The sequence below is a fragment of the Anolis sagrei genome, chromosome 8 (genome assembly GCF_037176765.1).
Source record: "Anolis sagrei isolate rAnoSag1 chromosome 8, rAnoSag1.mat, whole genome shotgun sequence".
In the NCBI taxonomy this organism is placed as follows: Eukaryota; Metazoa; Chordata; class Lepidosauria; order Squamata; family Dactyloidae; genus Anolis; species Anolis sagrei.
This window is the reverse complement of record NC_090028.1, coordinates 25,298,838-25,319,833: the sequence shown is the minus strand read 5'-3', so window position 1 is coordinate 25,319,833 and position 20,996 is coordinate 25,298,838. Positions and strand designations below refer to the sequence as shown.

Here is a 20,996-nt window from a genome sequence, read left to right as displayed (position 1 = left end):
GAGTTATTTCTTTCTCCCGCCCTGGACATTATTCCACAGATATATAAACCCCATTTTCCTAGTTTCCAACAGACCTCTCAACCTCTGAGGATGCCTGCCATAGATGCAGGCGAAACGTCTTATGCAATAATTACTGGGTTCAACTTTTCTCAGCTTTGTGGGTTAAAGAAGGGCTTAGAAAATCACATCTTGTTAGGGAAAATAATATTGCTCTTTGCCTGGAAGAAGCATCTGCGATGGCACTTTGTCATGCTGCCAGTCACTCCTTGATTTGCATGGAAAGGTATAATTATTTGTAATGAGGACAGGAGGCAAAGCAAGGGGGGAAGGCAGAGTCTCAACGTCCAGCTGGGAAAATAATACACCGCTCTTGACTTGGGTGGAGAATGGCTCTGCCTTTTCTTTTCCCAGCAAACTGAGTGGGAGGCTGGAAAGCAAAGTGAGTATGAGAGAGAGAGAAAGGACTTATTATTATTATTACTATTACTATTTCATTTTTTTCATGCTAGTAGCTATTTGTTTGATTATTATTATTTGCTTTATTATTATTTACATTATTATCATCATTGTATTGTCGAAGGCTTCCATGGCCGGATTCACTGGGTTGTTGTAGGGTTTTTTGGGCTATATGGCCATGATCTAGAGGCATTCTCTCCTGACGTTTCGCCTGCATCTATGGCAAGCATCCTCAGAGGTAGTGAGGTCTATTGGAACTAGGAAAAAGGGTTTATATATCTGTGGAATGACCAGGGTGGGACAAAGGACCCTTGTCTGCTGGAGCTAGTTGTGAATGTTTCAACTGACCACCTTGATTAGCATATAATGGCCTGACAGTGCCTGGAGCAAACTGTTGTTGAGAGGTGATTAGATGTCCTTGTTTGTTTCCTCTCTGTTGTTGTGCTGTTGTAATTTTTTTAAATACTGGTAGCCAGATTTTGTTCATTTTCATGGTTTCCTACTTTCACCTCCCAACAAAAGTTTGCTCTAGGCACTGTCAGGCCATTATATGCTAATCAAGGTGGTCAGTTGAAACATTCACACCTAGCTCCAGCAGACCCATTATTATCATTATTTGCTTTATTATTATTATTATTTGCATTATTGTATTATTATTTACTTTATTATCATTATTATCAGTATTATTTGCTTTATTATTAGTATTAGCTATATTATTATCATTATATACTTTATGGTGGCACAGTGGGTTAAAGCACTGAGCTGCTGAGCTTGTTGATCGAAAGGTCGCAGGTTTGATTCCGGGGAGCGGCGTAAGCTTCCACTGTCAGCCCTAGCTTCTGTCAACCTAGCAGTTCGAAAACATGCAAATGTGAGTAGATCAATAGGTACCGCTCTGGCGGGAAGGTAACGGCGCTCCATGCAGTCATGCCGACCACATGACCTTGGAGGTGTCTACGGACAATGCTTGGCTTAGAAATGGAGATGAGCACCACACCCCAGACTCAATCCACATGAAACCTTGGAATGCATCCTCCATAGCGGTGGGACTTATAGTGTATTTTTGTCATTTTGTCTCGCTTGGGACAGAAAAGCAGGATGTATATAAAGGAATGATTGGATGGATGCATGGATGGAGATGGGTCTTGCAGTTGTAAGGTAAACGTGGGATGCTAAAGAGAGAAGCTTTCCAAGCTATCACTTGCCCTAATGCAGCACAGGATCTAACCGGGCAGATAAAATGCATAATGGGAATGATTTGGGGATGCTTTCTCTTGCAAATGGTTTTCTGCTATGCAGCCTATTCTTTCGGCTCAATGGGGAAGCCTGGGGTCCTTGTTTCGGCACTATAAATTATGCAAATTGCACCTTTTCAGTTGTATAATCACAGTGCCATTTTGCAACGTCCTTGTATATAGATCATGAGACTTGAGCATCCATGGATTTGGGCATCCACCAGGGTCCTGGAACCCAAAGCCCTGCAGATAACAAAGGCCAACAGTGAGCGACAGTTTTAGTTATCCTATATCTGTCTGGGAATTATATCTATGGCTCTCCAAAATGCAACTCTCCGTAACCATTAGGCAGCATAGTCATCCATGAGGGGTGCTAGGAGTGCATAGGCCCTGTTATAAATTCAGGCTTGCTTTTGAAAGGAAGAGAAAGGGAGGAAGGAAACAGGGGAAGGAAGAAAGGGAGGGATGGAAGAAAAAGGGAGAAAGAAAGAGATAGAGAAAGGGAAGAAGGAAAGAAAGTAAAGAGAGGAAGGGAAGGAAGGGAAGAGCAGGGCAAAGCAGTAGGAAAGGAAAAGGAGAGCGGGCAGGAGAAGGAAGGAAGGGATGGAGGGAAGGAAAGGGGAGGAGAGAAGGAAGAGAAAGGAAAGAAGGGAGGAAGATAGGATAGAAGGAAAAGGGGAGATAGAAAGGGAAAAAGGAGGGATCAGAAAGGAAGGAGCAGGGCAGGTCAGTAGAAAAGGAAAAAGGGGAAAGAAAGGAAGAGATGGAAGGAGAAAAGGAAGAAAGGTGCAGGGCAGTAGGAAAGGAAGGAAGGAATAGAAAGGGGAATAAAAGGAAGGAAGGGAAGGAAGGAGTGGAGCAGTAGAAAAGAAAGAAAGGAAAGGAAGGAGGGGAAGAGAAGGAAGGGATTGAAGGAAAGGGAAGAAGGGAGGGAAAGGAAGGAAAAAGAGGGATGGAAGGAAAAGGGAGAAAGGGAAAAAAGGAGGAAAAGGGAAGGAAGGAAGAGAAAGAAAAGAAGAAGGAATGGAAGGAAGGAAAGAGCAGGGCAGTAGGAAAGGAAAGAGAAGAAGGGAAGGATGGAAGGAAAGGGAAAAGTTAGGAAAGAAAGGGAAAGAAAGAAGGAAGGAAAAGATCAAGGAATGGAAGGAAGGGCAGGGCACTAGGAAAAGAAAAAAAAGAAAGGGAAGAGGGAAATAAAAGGAAGGAAGGGAGAAAGGGAAAAAGGAAGGGAAGGAAAGAAGGAAGGGAAAGAAAGTGAAGAGAGGGAAGGAATGGATGGAAGGAAGGAAAGAGCAGGGCAGGGCAATAGGAAAGGAAGAAAGGGAAGGAAGGAAGGGGAAAAGTGAGGGAAGGAAACGAGGAAAGGAATGGATGGAAGGGAGGAAGGAAGGAAAAGGGGGAAAGAAGAAAAGGAAAGTTAGAAAAGAAAAAGGAGGAAAGGAACATAATCCCCCAAACCATAAAATATCCAAAATTGTAAAATTAAAATAAGAACAGTGTGATGACGTGGTTTTAAACTTTGAATATATTTTAATGGTTTTTAACTGGGAATTTTTAAAATACCGTTTTAGTGTTTGCATGTTGGTATATTATAAATTGTATGTGGATGCTTTTATGACAAGCTGCTTTGAGTCTCTTGCAGGAGAAATAAAGTGGATTATAAATAATAATAATAATAATAATAATAATAGGAAACTTTCACTGATGACCATTTCTGGAAACAAATATGTCGGTGGCCACAAGTCAATTTGATCAAAACAAAGAAGAAGCCACTTCTCTCCGTCTTCCTCGTCATTTTGAAAACTGTGCTCACCTGAGCTGACCAGGTGAGGGACTGTCAGGATTAAATGCAGGCAGAACCAATGTGTGTTTTTTTCCCTTTGATCTCCTGTTAAAACCTTTGCTGCTTGTCACATCCAGTGGATGACAATAAGCCTGTGGGTTTTGCTCCTGCATTTTGAAAGGCGGCCTCGCTGTTCCCTGTGTTTTCTCCATCTTCCCTGGGGCAAGAAGTGCCCTTCTGTGTCTCCAAAGTCCTGAACATCGCTTTTGGATGTAAGGACAACTGTGCCAGTTACAACGCCGCTGTGTCATGCCTGGAGCTGTCGACTCAGAAGTTCGCGAAAGTGGGACAAAACAAATCCTCAAGTTTTTGGTAAAGAAGGTATTGCTGTATCTGAGTCTCCATTTGCCACTGACTCCCGTGACGCTATCAAGATGTGTTCAGAGGGCTTTGCTTTTAATGTATTGTCGAAGGCTTTCATGGCTGGAATCACTCAGTTCTTGTGGGTTTTTTCGGGCTATACGGCCATGTTCTAGAGGCATTTCTCCTGACGTTTCGCCTGCATCTATGGCAATCATCCTCAGAGGTTGCTTGCCATAGATGCAGGTGAAACGTCAGGAGAGAATGCCTCTAGAACATGGCCATATAGCCCGAAAAAACCCACAACTGGGCTTTGCTTTTGCCGTCCTCTGAGGCTGAGAGAGAGTGACTCTCCCTAATTGGCTTTCTATAGCTGAGCATGGATTCAGATCCTGGTCTCCAGAGTCATAACCCAACATTCAAACCATTACACCTCACTGGCTCTCCTATGCAACACATCATCATCATCATCATCATTATGTTTATAGCTCTCCTATGCAACAATATATTATTATGTTTATGTTCAGCATTCACTGGCTCTCCAATGCAATGCCTTATTATTATTATTATTATTATTATTATTATTATTATTAGAAACAGCATATTGTTCACTTAATTTTCTTAATGTTACCGATTCCGCATTCGTCTTCCACAAATCTCTAATAGTGTTCTTAATTTTGATTAACCATTTGATTTGCATTGTTTGCTCCTCCAGATGCCTTGAAAGAGACTTGGACAGAAAGGGATTTTTTTTCGGACTGAACATCGGGTGTCGCTCCCATTTGAATGGCTTCCTCGTTTCCCCACTAGCCATGTCCCAATCCCAGATTTGAAACCTGCAGTGTTGGGAGATCATGGAGGCTGTCGACGTGCCAGTGGGGAACCTCATTGACTTTGACTCAGAGCCATCCTCCACGTCCGAATCGGTTGCCAACGCACCTCTGTCTGCCAATGGTAACGGGTTCCTAGACCACATGAAGGACAATGACGATGATGTAGTTGAAGAGGAGAGTGATGCCACGGAGTCGGCCGACAGCGAGAACGACACCACGGACTCTCCCACCCATCACAGCTGGAACAACCACCGCCGGTCCTCATCGGAATCCTATTCTTCCAACCAGAGCACCGAGTCCGCCAAGGATGAAGCCACGGTGGAGCAACGCGAATTCATTCGGCAATATGTGGAGAAGCTATTTGCTGGCGGGTGAGTGTCTTCCCATCTAGGGGCCAACCAAGTGGGGCCCTGCTTAGCTTCTGGAAACAGGAGGGATCCCACTTAAAATGTTCCTATATATATGATACACACACACACGCCCACTCCTAAAGGGTTCTTACTAAAGTTTTTAACCTGACTGATCTTTTATACGGGCTTCTTACTGGTGAATGTGCAGTTCCTAGTGCACGTTGCGCCTGAGACACTGCACTTCACAATGTATATTTTGCATGCTGTTTTGTCCTGCTTGCATCCTGCTTTTAACTGTTGATTTTACAGTGTTATTATTATTATTAACTTTATTTATACCCCGCAAAATCTCCCGAAGGACTCGATGTAGCTTACAAAGGCCAAGGCTGCTGACAACAACAACATACAATACACAATAAAACTCATAAGCAAATAATAAACATCAAGCAAAACAATAAAACAGTAAAATGATGTTTTGTATAGGTACTTGTTAGGAGATTGTTATAGGTACTTGTTAGGAGTACCTATTGTTGTTTTGTATAGGTGCTTGTTAGGAGGTATAGGTACTTGTTTTGTATAGGTACTTGTTAGGAGATGTTTTTTTCAGTGTAAATGCACATGACCATAGGTTGGAACGTGTGTGTGTATGTATATGTATGTGTATATGTAAATGTATATGTGTGTGTTTATATATATATAGTGTGTGTGTGTGTATATATAGTATATATAGAGAGAGAGGATATAGAGAGGATATATATAATGTATATATAATGTGCATGTATGTATCTATCTATCTAGTTATATGTATATAAGATATATATGGTGTGCATATATATATATAGACAGAGAATATATAGAGGAGATACATACATATATAGCATGTGCATATATAGTGTGTATGTATATCTATATCTATCTATCTATCGTGTGTGTATGTATATCTATGTATCTACCTATCTATCTATATATATGTATATATATAATATAGAATGTGTGTGTGTGTATAAGTGATAGATAGATAGATAGATAGATGATAGATAGATAGATAGATAGATAGATAGATAGATAGATAGATAGATAGATATCACTTTTATATACTGGTGTTCTTATCCCTGGAGGGACTCAAAGTGGAACTGGATAGATAGATAGATAGATAGATAGATAGATAGATAGATAGATAGATAGATTAAACAAATCAGGGATAGAGTTAGGGTTCCATGCAATCAAGCTGATTCAAGACAGTGACCCTCAAAATTTGTGGGTCACAGGACCCTTCCGAAAAAATTTATTTTCCTTTCTGCCCTAATTCTATCCCAGATTTGTTTAATCAAACAACATGTATTCTACTTTTCCACAGAATCCTAACTATCCCTGAGTTGTTTAATCATTCATCTATCTATCTATCTATCTATCCACACACACACATACACATACACACACAAATTTTCCATAGAGCCCTAACCCTATGCCTGATTTATTCCAAATATAAATATTCTACTTTTCTATAGAACCTTTATCCTATCCCTGATTTGGTTAATCCAAAAATGTATATTCTAATTTTCCATTGAACTTTAACTCTAGTACTGATTTGTTTATTCCATATATGTATTCTACGTTCCCATAGAAAATGGATGGCCATCTGTTGGGAAGGCTTTCATTGGATGGCAGAAGGGGGCTGGATTGGATGGCCTTTGGGGATCCCTTCCATGTCTATGATACTATGACTCTCAATAATGCTGAGTAGGCATGCCCAGTGTGGAACACATCTCACCACACTAAAACAGTGGATGTGGTTCTTAATGAGACATGCTGCATTATCACAGGGTGTCTGTTCCCGACACCACTGGAGAAATTACACTGTTTAGCCGGTATTGCACCACCTGACATCCGCCGGGAAGTAGCAGCCAATAGTGAAAGGACCAAGGCAGAGACATCTCTGGCTCATCCCCTGTTTGGGTAACAGCCAGCACATCAATGACTTAAATCAAGAAATAGTTTTCTAAGATCTACAGAGACACTCGCTGGAGCACCCCAGCAAGCGAGAATCCAAAAGTGGCAGGATCAAACCCAGAACCTCAATCAATGGCTGATACCAAATGAGAGACTCCCCCCTGGGCACACAGAAAACTGGGCGACTTGGAAGGCGCTGAACAGACTGCGCTCTGGCACCACGAGATGGAGAGCCAACCTTAAGAAATGAGGCTACAAAGTGGAATCCACAACATGCGAGTGTGGAAAACAGCAAACCACTGACCATCTGCTGCAATGCAACCTGAGCCCTGCCACATGCACAATGGAGGACCTTCTTGCGGCAACACCAGAGGCACTCCAAGTGGCCAGATACTGGTCAAAGGACATTTAATCAACTACCAAGTTTGCAAACTTTGTGTTTTGTCTGTTTGTTTGGTTGTTTTGTTAAAAAATGCAATGCAACTGTCTGGTTGCTCCTGACACGATAAATAAATAAATAATGGGTTAATAAAATTCCATTGTTATAGAGGTCAGCACCAGACTGCATGGCCATCTGTCAGGAGAGCTTTGATTGTGTCTTTCTAGATTGCAGGAGTGGGGTGGACTGGATAACCTTTGGAGTCCAATTATATGAGGGAGGTTGTGGAATATTTCAAGATGAAAAATGTTCGAATCCAGTCCAGCAAAAGAATGGAATCCTTTCCAAATTCCTCCACGGTGCTGTGCTTTGATTTTAGAGTCTCTCCAAAGCAGAGATCCAATGCATTCTGGTTTAATCGCATCTCCGCGCTCTCTGCACATGGCTTGAGCAGAAGGAAAGGGAGGGAGGCGCATGCAGGGCGCATAAGCAGCAAGGGACGTGCTGTTCCAGGCATCATCCCTTTGCAGAGAACGGCACGGCACGCAGGGAGGCCGCCAAGGAGCAGCAAGCATCTCAGCCGGATAATGCAGAGGGACACAGTCCAAGCCCTCTCAACAGATGGCCATCCGGCCTCAGCTCAAAAGCCTTCAAAGAAGGAGACTCCTAAAGGGCATCTAGTCCATCCTTCAGCCAGGCAGGAGGACACAGTCAAGGTCCTCCCAGCAGACCGCCATCCAGCCATAGAGATGATTGATAGATACACTATGTACACTATAGTATCTCTATTATACAATCCTAGAGTTGGAAGAGACCTCCAGAGTGCATCTAGTCCACCTCCACAGCCAAGCAGGAGGACAGTCAAGGTCCTCCCAGCAGACTGTCATCCAGCCATAGAGATGATTGATAGATACACTATATACACTATGATATATCTATCATAGAATCCTAAAAGTGGAAGAGACACCCAGAGTGCATCTAGTCCACCCCCCTTCAGCCAGGCAGGAGGACACAGTCAAAACCCTCCTAACAGATGGCCATCCAGCCTCTGTTCAAAAACCTCCACCTAAAGATACCTTTAAAGGGCATCTAGTCCACCCCCCTTCAGCCAGGCAGGAAGACACAATCAAAGCCCTCCTAACAGATGGCCACCCAGCTTCAGCTCAAAGGCCTCTAGAGAAGGAGGTCCTTCAAGGGCATCTAGCCCATCCTCCTTCCGTCAGGCAGGAGGACATGGTTAAGGTCCTCCCAGCAGATGGCCATCCAGCTATAGAGATTATGGAAAGATAGATACACTATATACACAACGATATATCTATTATACAATTCTGGAGTTGGAAGAGATCCCCAGAGGGCATCTAGTCCACCCTTCCTTCAGCCAGGCAGGAAGACACAATCAAAGCTCTTCTAACAGATGGCCACCCAGCTTCAGCTCAAAGGCCTCTAGAGAAGGAGGCCTTTCAAGGGCATCTAGCCCATCCTCTTTCAGTCAGGCAGGAGGACACGGTCAAGGTCCTCCCAGCAGATGGCCATCCAGCTATAGAGATGATGGATAGATAGATACACTATATACACAACGATATATCTATTATACAATCCTGGAGTTGGAAGAGATCCCCAGAGGGCATCTAGTCCATCCCCCTTCAGCCAAGCAGGAGGACACAGTCAAAGCCCTCCTAATCAATGACCATTTTGCCTCAGCTCAAAAACTTCTTAAGAAGGAGACGTCACTGGAAGAGACCCCTAAGGGCATCTAGTCCATCCCCCTTCAGCCAAACAGGAGGACACAGTCAAAGCCCTCCTAATCGATGACCATTTTGCCTCAGCTCAAAAACTTCTTAAGAAGGAGACGTCACTGGAAGAGACCCCTAAGGGCATCTAGTCCATCCCCCTTCTGCCAGACAGGAAGACACAATCAGGGTCCTCCCAGCAGACAGACATGATTCTATAGCATGGAGCCAAATCAGTCAAAGTGGTGCCAAACTGCATTAATCCTACAGTCTAGATGAACAATTTAGCAAAACAAACGAAGACCTACTGAACCCTCCAGAAGGATGTAACTTCATGCAAAAACATGGTTCATGGCTTCATGCAAGCTCTTCTTATTTGGTTATAAAAATAACTTTTTAAAAAGCTCACCATAAGGCCTTTGGGGGGGGGGAGGACTCGGAGCTGGAAGGGATTTCCTAGGTGATGCAAAATAGGTTTCGACTAAAAAAATAGTATCAAAATATCTGTTTTAAGATCAATATTTCACAATAATGTATGCAACACTAGAATGAATGCAGTTTGATTCCACTTTAGCTGTGATGTCTCCTTCCTTCCTTCCCTCATTTCTTTCCCATTCCTTCCTTTATTCCTCTCCCCTTCCTCCCTCCCTCCCTCTCTCCCTCCCCCTCCCTTCCTTTATTACTTTTCCTTTCTTTCTTTCTTTCCTTCCTTCCTTCCTTTCCCCTTCTTTCCTTCTTTTCTTCCTTCCTTCTATTATTTTATTCTTCCTTCCCTCCCTCCCTTTCTCATTTCCTTCCCTCCCTCCCTCCCTCCCTCCTTTCTTTCCCATTCTTTCCTTTATTCCTTTCCCCCCCTTCCTTCCTTCCTTCCTTCCTTCCTTCCTTCCTTCCTTCCTTCATTATTCATTTCCCTCTCTATCCTTCCTTTTTCCTTTCCTTCTTTCCTGCATCCTTCCTTCATTCTTCCTTCCTTTCCCTTTCCTTCCTTCTTCCTTCATTTCCTTCCTCCCCTCCTTCCTTTCTCCTTCCTTCTTTTTTCCTTCCTTCTATTCTTTTATTCTTCCTTCCCCCCTCCCTTCCTCATTTCCTTTCTTCCTTCCTTCCTTCCTTACCTCCCTCCCTCCTTTCTTTCCCATTCCTTCCTTTATTCCTTTCCCCTTCCTTCCTTCCTTCCTTCCTTCCCTTCCTTCCATCCTTTCCCCCTTCCTTCCTTTATTCATTTCCCTTTCTTTCTTTCCTCCCTTCTTCCTTTCCCTTCCTTCTCTCCTTCCTTTCATCTTCCTTCCTTTCTTCTTTTTCTCCCTTCCTCTTTCTCCCTACTTCCCTTCCTTCCTCTCTTTTTCCCTTTTTTCTTCCTTCCTTTTGTACATCCATCCGCATTGGCTGCATTATTTGTTCACATTTCATTCCTTGTTCCATTAAATGGCCGTTGAGCAATTCGGCTCTGAGTCACCGTGACCCAAATAACCATTCTTTAATGTCAAGGCAATGGCTGTCCCTCGCTCTCTCTATGCGTCATTGTTTTTCTTTCGCTCCTGGACAGACCTAACCACTTCTATTGCACTTATTTGATTGATAGTTTAATTTCTGAAGCTTCTCTTCCTGTTTTGTTGTGTGCCTTCGTATTGTTAAGACTTATAACAACCCTGCGGAGAAGCTATCATGGAGTTTTCTTTGTTCAAAGGATTTTTTTTGCCATTTCTTTGAGGCTGAGAGAGTGTGACTTCCCCAAGGCCACCCAGTACGTTTCCATAGCTGACTGGGCTCCTCCTGCTCCGACTCTCATGCTGATTTTATCAGAACATCATATGCCTCACTATTTTCCTTGTTAGAGACACTTAGGCATGTCATTTTATGCTGGAATTTCCCTCTCCTTGTATTCTGTGCCTGTTTTGCACTGGAGTATTTTCTGACATTGCCCGTTTGCATACATCTGATTAAACATTTGCATTATCTATCTATCTCCATCCATTTATTTCACCTAACATCTATCTATTTATCTATTATCATCTATCTTCTATCTATCATCTATCCTTGCTCTATCTTCTTTGAGATAAGGACATTATTTGTCTATTTGTCTATTCTCTCCCTATTTATTTATTTATTTATCTATCCATTTGCATATCATATATCTATTATCTATTTATCATCTAACTTCTATTTGCCATCTATCTATCTATCTATCTATCTATCTATCACTCATCTGCCTATATATCATCTATCAAATGATCTATCATCTATCAATCAGCTATCTATCTATTTATCATATATCTTCTATCTACCATCTATCTGTCTGTCTTCTGTCATCTATCATCGATCTGCCCATCCATTTACCAATCATCTATCTATCTATCTATCTATCTATCTATATCTACTCTCTCTCTCTCTTTATCTGTCCATCCGTTTACCAATCATCCATCCATCCATCCATCTATCTATCTGTCTGTCTGTCTGTCTTCTGTCTATCTATCTATCTATCTATCTACTCACTCTCTCTATTTATTCATCTGCCCATCCATTTACCAATCACCTATCTATCTATCTATCTATCTATCTATCTATCTATCTATCGATTGATCTATCTTCTCTCTCTCTCTCTTTATCTGTCCATCCGTTTACCAATCATCCATCCATCCATCCATCTATCTATCTATCTATCTACCTACCTACCTACCTACCTACCTACCTGTCCATCAGTTTACCAATCATCCGGTTTACCAGTAGGCTGTTAGGAATTGTGGGAGTTGAAGTCCAAAACACCTGGAGTGCCCAAGTTTGCCCATGCCTGGGCTACCCTGTAATATTCTTCCTTGATGCCCAAGGTGTTCATTGTGTTTTTGTGATTGCAGAGAGGAGTTTGACCAAGAGGAGAAGGCCAGGTTTGGGGAACTCTGCAGCGGTGAAAACGCCAAAGGCCGGGAGTGGTTTGCCCGATATGTGAGCGCCCAGGTAAGGAAACATTTGGGATTACAAAGGACAGGAACATCTCGGTTCTCCAATGCAACCCTATGGAAATGCCTAGATCAGCGGTTCTTAAAGGCTCCTCTTCCTCCTTCATGGACATTTTCCCCCTTTTTATTTAAATAGACTAGCTGTCCCCTGCCACGCGTTGCTGTGGCCCACATGGGGGTTCTGTGTGGGAAGTTTGGCCCAATTCTATCGTTGGTGGGGTTCAGAATGCTCTGTGATTACAGGTGAACTGTAAATCCCAGCAACTACAACTCGCAAATGTCAAGATTCTATTTTCCCCAAACTCCATCAGTGTTCACATTTGGGCATTTTGAGTATTCGTGCCAAGTTTGGTCCAGATCCATCATTGTTTGAGTCCACAGTGCTCTCTGGATGTAGGTGAACTACAACTCCCAAACTCAAGGTCAATGCCCACCAAACCCTTCTAGTGTTTTCTGTTGATCATGGGAGTCCTGTATGCCATGTTTGGTTCAATGCCATGATTGATGGAGTTCAGAATGCTCTATAGGGGAACTATAGATCCCAGCAACTACAACTCCCAAATGACAAAATCAATTTTTTTAGTGAAGGACATACATTGGGTTGTTAGGTGTATCGTGTCCAAATTTGGTGCCAATTGCCCCAGTAGTTTTTGAGTTCTGTGAATACCACAAACGAACATTACATTTTTATTTATATAGATGATAATGATTATTATTATTATAACAAAGGTTGGATGGCCATCTGTTGGGGGTGCTTTGACAGTGCGTTTGCTGCGTGGCAGGATAAAAGGAGTTGTCCCCTGGGGTTGCTCCTATTATTATTATTATTATTATTATTATTATTATTATTATTACAAAGGCTGGATGACATCTGTTGGGGGAGTTTTGATTGTGCTTTTCCTACATGGGTTCCTATTATTATTATTATTATTATTATTATTATTATTATTACAAAGGCTGGATGGCATCTGTTGGGGGTGCTTTGATTGTGCTTTTCCAGCATGGCAGAATAAAGGTTGGACTGGATGGCCTCTGGGGTTTTGCATTGAAATACTGTTACATTCATGTTGGTCAAAACATTTGTCCATGCCCAATATATAGATGTTTGGAGGAAATTGACCTTCATGGGAGTTATAGTTTCCCTGCATCCGGAGAAACTGTGACCTCCACTAACAATGGACTGGGACAAAACTTGGCACAGAGAAACCCTATGACCAACTGAACATACTGCAGGTGTTTGGGGGAATAGACCTTGATGTTGGGAGTTGTAGTTCATCCTTATCCAGAAAGCACTAAACCCAGCCAATGTAGGATCTGCACCAAACTTGGCACACAGACCCAATATGGCCAACTGTGCATACAGGCTGGGTTTGGGGGTGAATGACCTTGGCTCTGGGAGTCATAGTTCACCCTTATCCAGAGAACCTTGAACCCAGACAACATTACATCTGGACCATACTTAGCACACAGACCCAACATGGCCAACTGTGCATATAGGTCTGGTTTGGGGGTGATTGTCCTTGGCTCTAGGAGTTGTAGTTCACCCTTATCCAGAGAGCACTGAACTCAGCCAACTATGGATCTGGAACAAACCTGGTACACAGACCCAACATGGCCAACTGCTCATACAGGCAGGGTTTGGGGGTTAATGACCTTTGATCTGGGAGTTGTAGTTCACCCTTATCCAGAGAGCACTGAATGCAGCCGACATTGGATCTGGACCAAACCTGGCACACAGAGCCAACATGGCCATCTTTGAATAATGGTGGGATTTGGAATGATTGGCCCATGATTTTGGGAACTGCAGTTCACCCACATCCTTCTGCATTTTCTAATGGGAACATTCATAAAAAAAACAACAACAGGAAAGACTGGCTTTTTTTCCTAAGAAATACAGCTACAAATTACTAGACTGATATTACCTAACACTCCAAAACAAACACTGCCTTTTTCAAATAACCTGGGCCAACATTACATACTGGAGGGGTTTGGGGGAATGACCCACCTGCGCGGGAGTTGCAGTTCACTCTGCATCCAGAGATATTACCAAACTTCCCAAAACAAACAATGCCTTTCTGATGTAACCCAGGCATCGTCGCTCCCCACGCTAGTAATATAATATATTGTAATATAATATGATATGCAAATATTTATTGGGACTCCACAACAAAATTTTGCTTCCAAAAGGCCTCAGCAGCTGAAAAAGGTTGAGAAGCTCTGACTTGGAGAGAACATATTAAATTAAATCCATTAAAGACTTGGTTGCTTAACTCTGCTTTTCGCGTCTCTTTCCAGCGCTGCAATTCCAAGTGCGTTTCGGAACAGACGTTCTATCGGCTCGTTCAGTCCTTTGCCGTGGTGCTCTTTGAGTAAGTTCCTTTCTCGATCAATTGTATATCCAGCAAGTCTGTAAAACAGAGCTTTCCAAACTGTTGGTAATGTCTCAACTTCATATATATATTATATCCCACTTTTCTCCCACGGGTGAGACTCATGCATTGCACAAAGGTCACGATAAGCCTCTATGTGAGATAAGCCTCTATGTGAAATAAGCGATAAATCATAAAACATCAGAGAGGAAACAACCAGGCACATCTTAACACCTCTCAACAAAAGATTTTCCCAGGCTCAGCCAGGCCTTCAAATTCTAATGAAGGTGGTCAGTTGAAACATTCACACCTAGCTCCAGCAGAAAAGAGCTCTTTGCCCCACCCCAGCCATTCCCCAGATATATAAACCCATTGTCCTATTTCCAACAGACCTCACTACCTCTGAAGATGCTTGCCATAGATGCAGGCGAAATGTCAGGAGAAATGCCTCTAGAATATGGCCCTATTGCCCGAAAAAACCCACAAGAACCTAGTGATTAATGCCATGAACCACTGATCACTGTTGCAAAATGATGCACATCTCAAAAAGTGTGTCACTGACAAGAAATGTTTGGAAAGCTCTACTGTAAGTCTTTAGAACAAAGGTGGGAATGTTTTGCTTGTGGTTGTTGTTTTTGAATATTATAATGATAGATATTTATTTTTTATTTATTTATTTATTTATTTGTTGTTGTTGTTGTTGTTATGAGACAGGTTACAAAGGTGGGAATGGCCTACTTGCATTATTATTATTATTATTATTATTATTATTATTATTATTATTGACACAAAAGCACAGTATGTCACAGCAAACGAGATCTATATGCTGGATTTCGTATCACAAAATCACAAGTCGAACACTTCCCAAGCGTCTAGGACTATGTGATGTATTATTATTATTGTGGTTGTTATTATTACCTGCCTCTTCTAGTGGCTCGAGGCAGGTTACAAAGGTGAGGTTACAAAGGTGGGAATGGCCTGTTTGCAATTGATAATAATAATAATAATACATTATTTATTATTTATTTATTTTTTGTTGTTATTATTATTGGAGCCTCCGGTGGCACAGTAGGTTAAACCGCTGAGCTGCTGAACTTAATGACTGAAATGTTGGTGGTTTGAATCCGGGGAGCGAGGTGAACTCTCGCTGTTAGACCCAGCTCCTGCCAAGCTAGCAGTTCAAAAACATGCAAATGTGAGTAGATCAATAGGTACTGCTCAGGCAGGAAGGTAATGGCACCTCATGCAGTCATGCCGGTGACCTTGGAAGCGTCTACAGCTTCAGCTTAGAAATGGAGATGAGCTCCATCCCTCAGAGTTGGACATGACTAGACTTAATGTCAAGGGGAAACCTTTGCCTTTATCTATTATTATTATTATTATTATTATTATTATTATTATTATTACCTGCCTCTTCTGGTGGTTCAGGGCAGGTTACAAAGGTGGGAATGGCCTGCTTGCTGTTGTTGATGATGATGATGATGATAACAACAATAACAACAATAATAAATTTGTTATTTATTTATTTGCTGTTGTTATTATTAGTATTATCATTATTCTTACACGCCTCTTCTAGTAGCTCCAGGCAGGTTATAAAGGTAGGAATGCATTATTATTATTATTATTATTATTATTATTATTATTTTCTCTCCTTTCCAGGTGCTTCCAAATGGATGACTTCAGTCCTGCCAAGAACCTGATGACCATGTGCTTTACTTATTATTACATCGGTAAGCAAAGGAATAATAATAATAATTCATTTAATTTCTGAAGACAGAAGAGGCTTAAGAATTGCAATGACTTTTGCAGGAATTAAGGCCATGAAAGTGGAAGAAAATCTGTTCTGTACTATTATTAAACATTTCTCAAAGTAGACGGTCTGCCTACTTTGTGACTCTGTGGTCAACTTTGCCTGGAATTGCACCGGAAGAGCTAAAAAAAATGCCTATAGAAGCCTTCTCTTCTAGGAATCTTCATTCTGATTGTTGGTGGGTAATTTCAAAATGTAAATCAGAAAAGGCAGCAGAATTTTTAGCAAAATAGAAGCTTCTTGAACGCAGCAGTAGAGCAAATGATCGTCAGCAATTACAGGAGCAAAGGCAAGCAGCTGTAAAGGTTATAAAAGACTTTACATATTATTATTATTATTATTATTATTATTATTATTATTACAAAGGCTGCATGGCCATCTGTTGAGATGCTTTGATTGCAATTTTCCTGAATGGGCCTTTGTAATAATAATAATAATAATAATAATAATAATAATAATAATAATAATAGATTATTATTATTATTATTATTATTATTACAAAGGCTGGATGGGCATACTTTGATTGTGCCTTGCCTGCATGGCAGAATAATGGGGGTTGGACTGGATGGCCTTTGGGGTGCCTTCCAAATCTATTATTATTATTATTATTATTATTAATAATAATAATAATAATAATATTACAAAGGCTGGTTGGCCCTCTGTTGGGAGTGCTTTGATTGTGCTTTCCCCGCATGATAGAAAGAAGGGGGTTGGACTGGATGACCTTTGGGGGTCCTTTCCAAATCCTCCTCCTCCTCCTCCTCCTCCTCCTCCTCCTCCTCCTCCTCCTTCTTCTTCTTCTTCTTCTTCTTCTTCCAAATGCTGGATGGCAATCTGTTGAGAGTGCTTTAATTGTGTTTTTCCTGCATGGCAGAATAAAGGGGGTTGGACTGGATGGCCTTTGGGGGTCCTTTCCAAATCTATTGTTGTTGTTGTTGTTGTTGTTGTTGTTGTTACAAATGCTGGATGACAATCTGTTGAGAGTGTTTTGATTGTGTTTTTCCTGCATGGCAGAATAAAGGGGGTTGAACTGGATGGCCTATGTGGTCTTCCACTTTTGCTCGTATCAGGAGCGACTTGACTTCTGGTGTGAGAGAATTGGCCGTCTGCAAGGACGTTGCCCAGGGGACGCCCGGATGTTTTGATGTTTTATCATCCTGTGGGAGGCTTCTCTCATGTCCCCGCATGAGGAGCTGGAGCTGACAGAGGGAGCTCATCCACACTCTCCCCGGATTCGAACCTGTCGGTCTTCAATCCTGTCGGAACAGGGTTCTTCCACTGAAATACTGTTACATTTATGTTGGTCCAAAAGTTTGCCCATGCCTGATATATGTGTATACATAATAATAATTATTATTATTATATACAATATAATATGCAAACATTTGTTGAGTCTCCACTTGGAACCTTTTGTTTTGCAAAGGGGTTCTGCTGCTGAAAAAGGTTGAGAACCCCTGTGCATGAGCCTGCTCCCTCTTGTATTCCCTCTTCTTGTATTCCCTCTTCCCTCTTCCTATCTATTTCCTTGATGAGGACTACCAACTTGTTCAGGATGGGGTTGAGTATTTACGGGATCCTCTTCCAACAGGGAAGCCACAAGCCCTGCCTCCTGAATCTAAGGAGAAGGCATCCGGCAGCATGGATTCCTACCTGAAGTCTGCAAACACCTGGTTGGCAGAGAAGAAGGACATTGCGGAGCGGCTCCTGAAGAACACTTCAGCCAAAACGGAGAACGTCAAGGGCTTTTTCGGGAGTTTTGAGAGCAAGATGAAGGGCCCTGTCCCCAAGAAAAATGAGTGAGTCCCGCAGTGGAAGCATATTGACCATGTCTGCACTAGGCATGGGCCAACTTCAGCCCTCTGAAGCTTAAATAGTACCTTTTCTTTCTACTTTAGAAATGGTGAAGAAAAGCCAAAGGAAAGGATCCAGAAATCAGGTAAGTTGTGTTAGAAAAACACCAAAAGATACAGAATGGGGGATGCGTGGCTCGAGAGCAGTATGTGTGAAAAAGATCTTGGAGTCCTTGTGGACAACAAGTTAAACATGAGCCAACAATGTGATGCAGTGGCAAAAAAAGCCAATGGGATTTTGGCCTGCATCAATAGGAATATAGTGTCTAGCTCCAGGGAAGTCATGCTACCCGTGTTCTGTTTTGCCTTGGTTAGACCACACCTGGAATATTGTGTTCAATTCTGGGCACCACAATTGAAGAGAGATATTGACAAGCTGGAATGTGTCCAGAGGAAGGCAACTAAAATGATAAAGGGTCTGGAGAACAAGCCCTATGAGGAGCAGCTTAAAGAGCTGAGCAGGTTTAGCCTGAAGAAGAGAAGGCTAAGAGGAGACAGGATGAGGGATTTTGGCCTGCATCAATAGGAGCATAGTGTCTAGATCTAGGGAAGTCATGCTACCCCTCTATTCCGCTTTGGTTAGACCACACCTGGAATATTGTGTCCAATTCTGGACAAGATGAGGGCCATATATAAATACATGAGAGGAAGTCATAGGGAGGAAGGAGCAAGCTTGTTTTCTGCTTCCCTGGAGACTAAGATGCAATGGAACAATGGCTTCAAACTACAAGAAAGGAGATTCCATCTGAACATTAGGAAGAACTTCCTGACTGTGAGAGCCGTTCAGCAGTGGAACTCTCTGCCCTGAAGTGTGGTGGAGGCTCCTTCTTTGGAGGCTTTTAAACAGAGGCTAGATGGCCATCTGTTGGGGGTGCTTTGAATGTAATTTTCCTGCTTCTTGGCAGAATGGGGTTGGACTGGATGGCCCATGAGGTCTCTTGATTCTATGATTCTTTGCATCTTAGATGTACATACATTTTTTTCTGGCTATATTTTCCCATTTTTATTGCAGTTTCCCTGTATAGTCCTGAAGAAGAAGAAGAGAAAACAGGGGAGAAGATTTACTTGTATATGCATCTGAAGCAGCAGCCCATTTGGTATGTTTGAAAGGCAAATGGGGACGATAGTTTCCCACAGTTTGGATTCAATGCAGCTTGCAGAAACTCCAAACAAATGCAATAGAAATACATATATAGTCCTGTCTTTGCATTCGCTGGGATTCGGAGAAAGAGAGAATCTTTGAAACCCAGAAATAATCAAATCCTCAAAAGTTAAACTTACAAATGCATAGAGAATGACTCCACTGAGGCTGAAAAATACGAGGGGTATTTTTTAAGTAAGGTCCGTTTGAACATAAGTACACAACGAAAGTTTATTTCAAAAAAGTAAATTTATTTTCAGAAAGTACATACTTCACTCTATTTTTCGACATAGTTGCCAAGTTTCTTCAAACACTTATCATACCTCTGAACCAATTTTAAAATACTCTCTTCATAAAAACTTGCCACCTGCTCCGATAACCAAGAGTTCACTGTAATCAAAGAAGGGCGATGTTGTCACGGCCATCTTTGAATTGTTGTACCCACTTACGCACTTTGCTTTCACTCATAACAGTATCACCGTACACTTCACAAATCTGTCGATGGATTTCTGCAGCAGGCAGGATCCTTGCTGACAAAAACCGTATCACTGAGCGAACCTCACATGCAGCGGGCGAGTTGATAGTCTTAAACATTTTTAAAGCACAGAACAGAACCGTACAGGTTAGCTACAGAGTGGAAACTGAGCACAGTTGTTCCCGAGGCATGCCGGTACACGACACACGTGCTCGTTGCAGTATGCGCGCAAACTACTAGTGTCTACAACAAAACGGACCTTACTTAAAAATACCCCTTGAATTATATGCATCGACAATGACTCTGTAGGGGATTACGGGTTTAGGGTGTGGGGTCCCTTTTCGAAGAAATCCACAGAGTCCAATAGGTTCAGGTAAGACACCATTTATTCAAGCTGATCAGCATGAGGCGGACAGACAGCACTTCTGCAAGTGCTTCCACAGACTGCCACGGCCCTCCTCGACTTTTGCAAACCTTTATACTCAGGTAATACAAGGGTTTTTTGGTCATGGAAAGTACTCTCTTTCCAGCCCCTCTCCCTTGACCTTTTGATGGAAAGTACCTTCTTGCACCTGCAGACTTTGCGCTTAACCACAAACCAACTTCCTATGTAAGCTCGAACTTTGTATGACCTCTACATGTCACCTCTTGTTTTTAAAACATTTTTCTCCGTGCTGCTCCTTTTCTACAGAGAAAGGGTACATTTCTCCTTTGTTGCTAATTTCATTCAAAGCCCCTTGTTTAGCTATTGCTAATTTCACTCAAAGACCCTTTCAACTCCACTAACTAAGGCTGCAAAATCCACTAATTTGAAGACCACTGTGAAGTTATTGTATGAAATACAATGGAGTTCTTACTGGGGCCAATAGTTAAGGCTATTTTTCCTTCTTTCTACGAGGGTTGAATGAAAAGTAATGCCTCCACCTTCATTACTTCGGTTTAGATGGGAATATTTTAATAAACGCAGAAATAATCCTTAGAATGTGCTCTTTATCTACCACTATTCACTTTTCCACATAATCACCAGACAATTGGATACATTTCTGCCAACGATGAACAAGTTTTCTGAAGCTGTCATGGAACAAGTCGACACTCTGTTTCCGCAACCCATCGTGCACAGATCTTCCGATAGCCAAGGAAAGCAATAATGTGACCCACACATTCTTGTGAAATGCCAGTTATGCTTGAAATTTCTCTCTGAGTGATACGACGATCATCCCAAGTCAATCTGTCAACCTTTTGCTTGTGAAACTTGGTGGTTGCTGTCACAGGACGTCCAACTCTTTGTCACGCAAGTCAGATGTTCCCACTTTAAACTTACTTG

The 20,996-nt window shown here is 42.0% G+C and overlaps 1 protein-coding gene across 5 annotated transcripts in view; it reads left to right on the top strand.

Moving 5' to 3' along the window:
• Nucleotides 1-20,996, top strand: part of KIAA0513 (KIAA0513 ortholog) — a 56,598-nt gene that overhangs the window by 19,730 nt on the left and 15,872 nt on the right. For 4 of the 5 annotated variants that reach the window (XM_067471058.1, XM_067471054.1, XM_067471055.1 and 1 more), the window contains exons 2-8: nt 4,550-5,038; nt 11,926-12,025; nt 14,323-14,396; nt 16,056-16,126; nt 17,795-18,002; nt 18,102-18,142; nt 19,069-19,153. In XM_067471058.1, coding sequence (XP_067327159.1) covers nt 4,689-5,038; nt 11,926-12,025; nt 14,323-14,396; nt 16,056-16,126; nt 17,795-18,002; nt 18,102-18,142; nt 19,069-19,153 — 929 coding nt within the window. In that variant the 5' untranslated portion in view covers nt 4,550-4,688. Of the gene's footprint in view, nt 1-348; nt 440-4,549; nt 5,039-11,925; nt 12,026-14,322; nt 14,397-16,055; nt 16,127-17,794; nt 18,003-18,101; nt 18,143-19,068; nt 19,154-20,996 lie in introns of those variants that run through there. The other variant, XM_067471057.1, reaches the window with a different exon arrangement.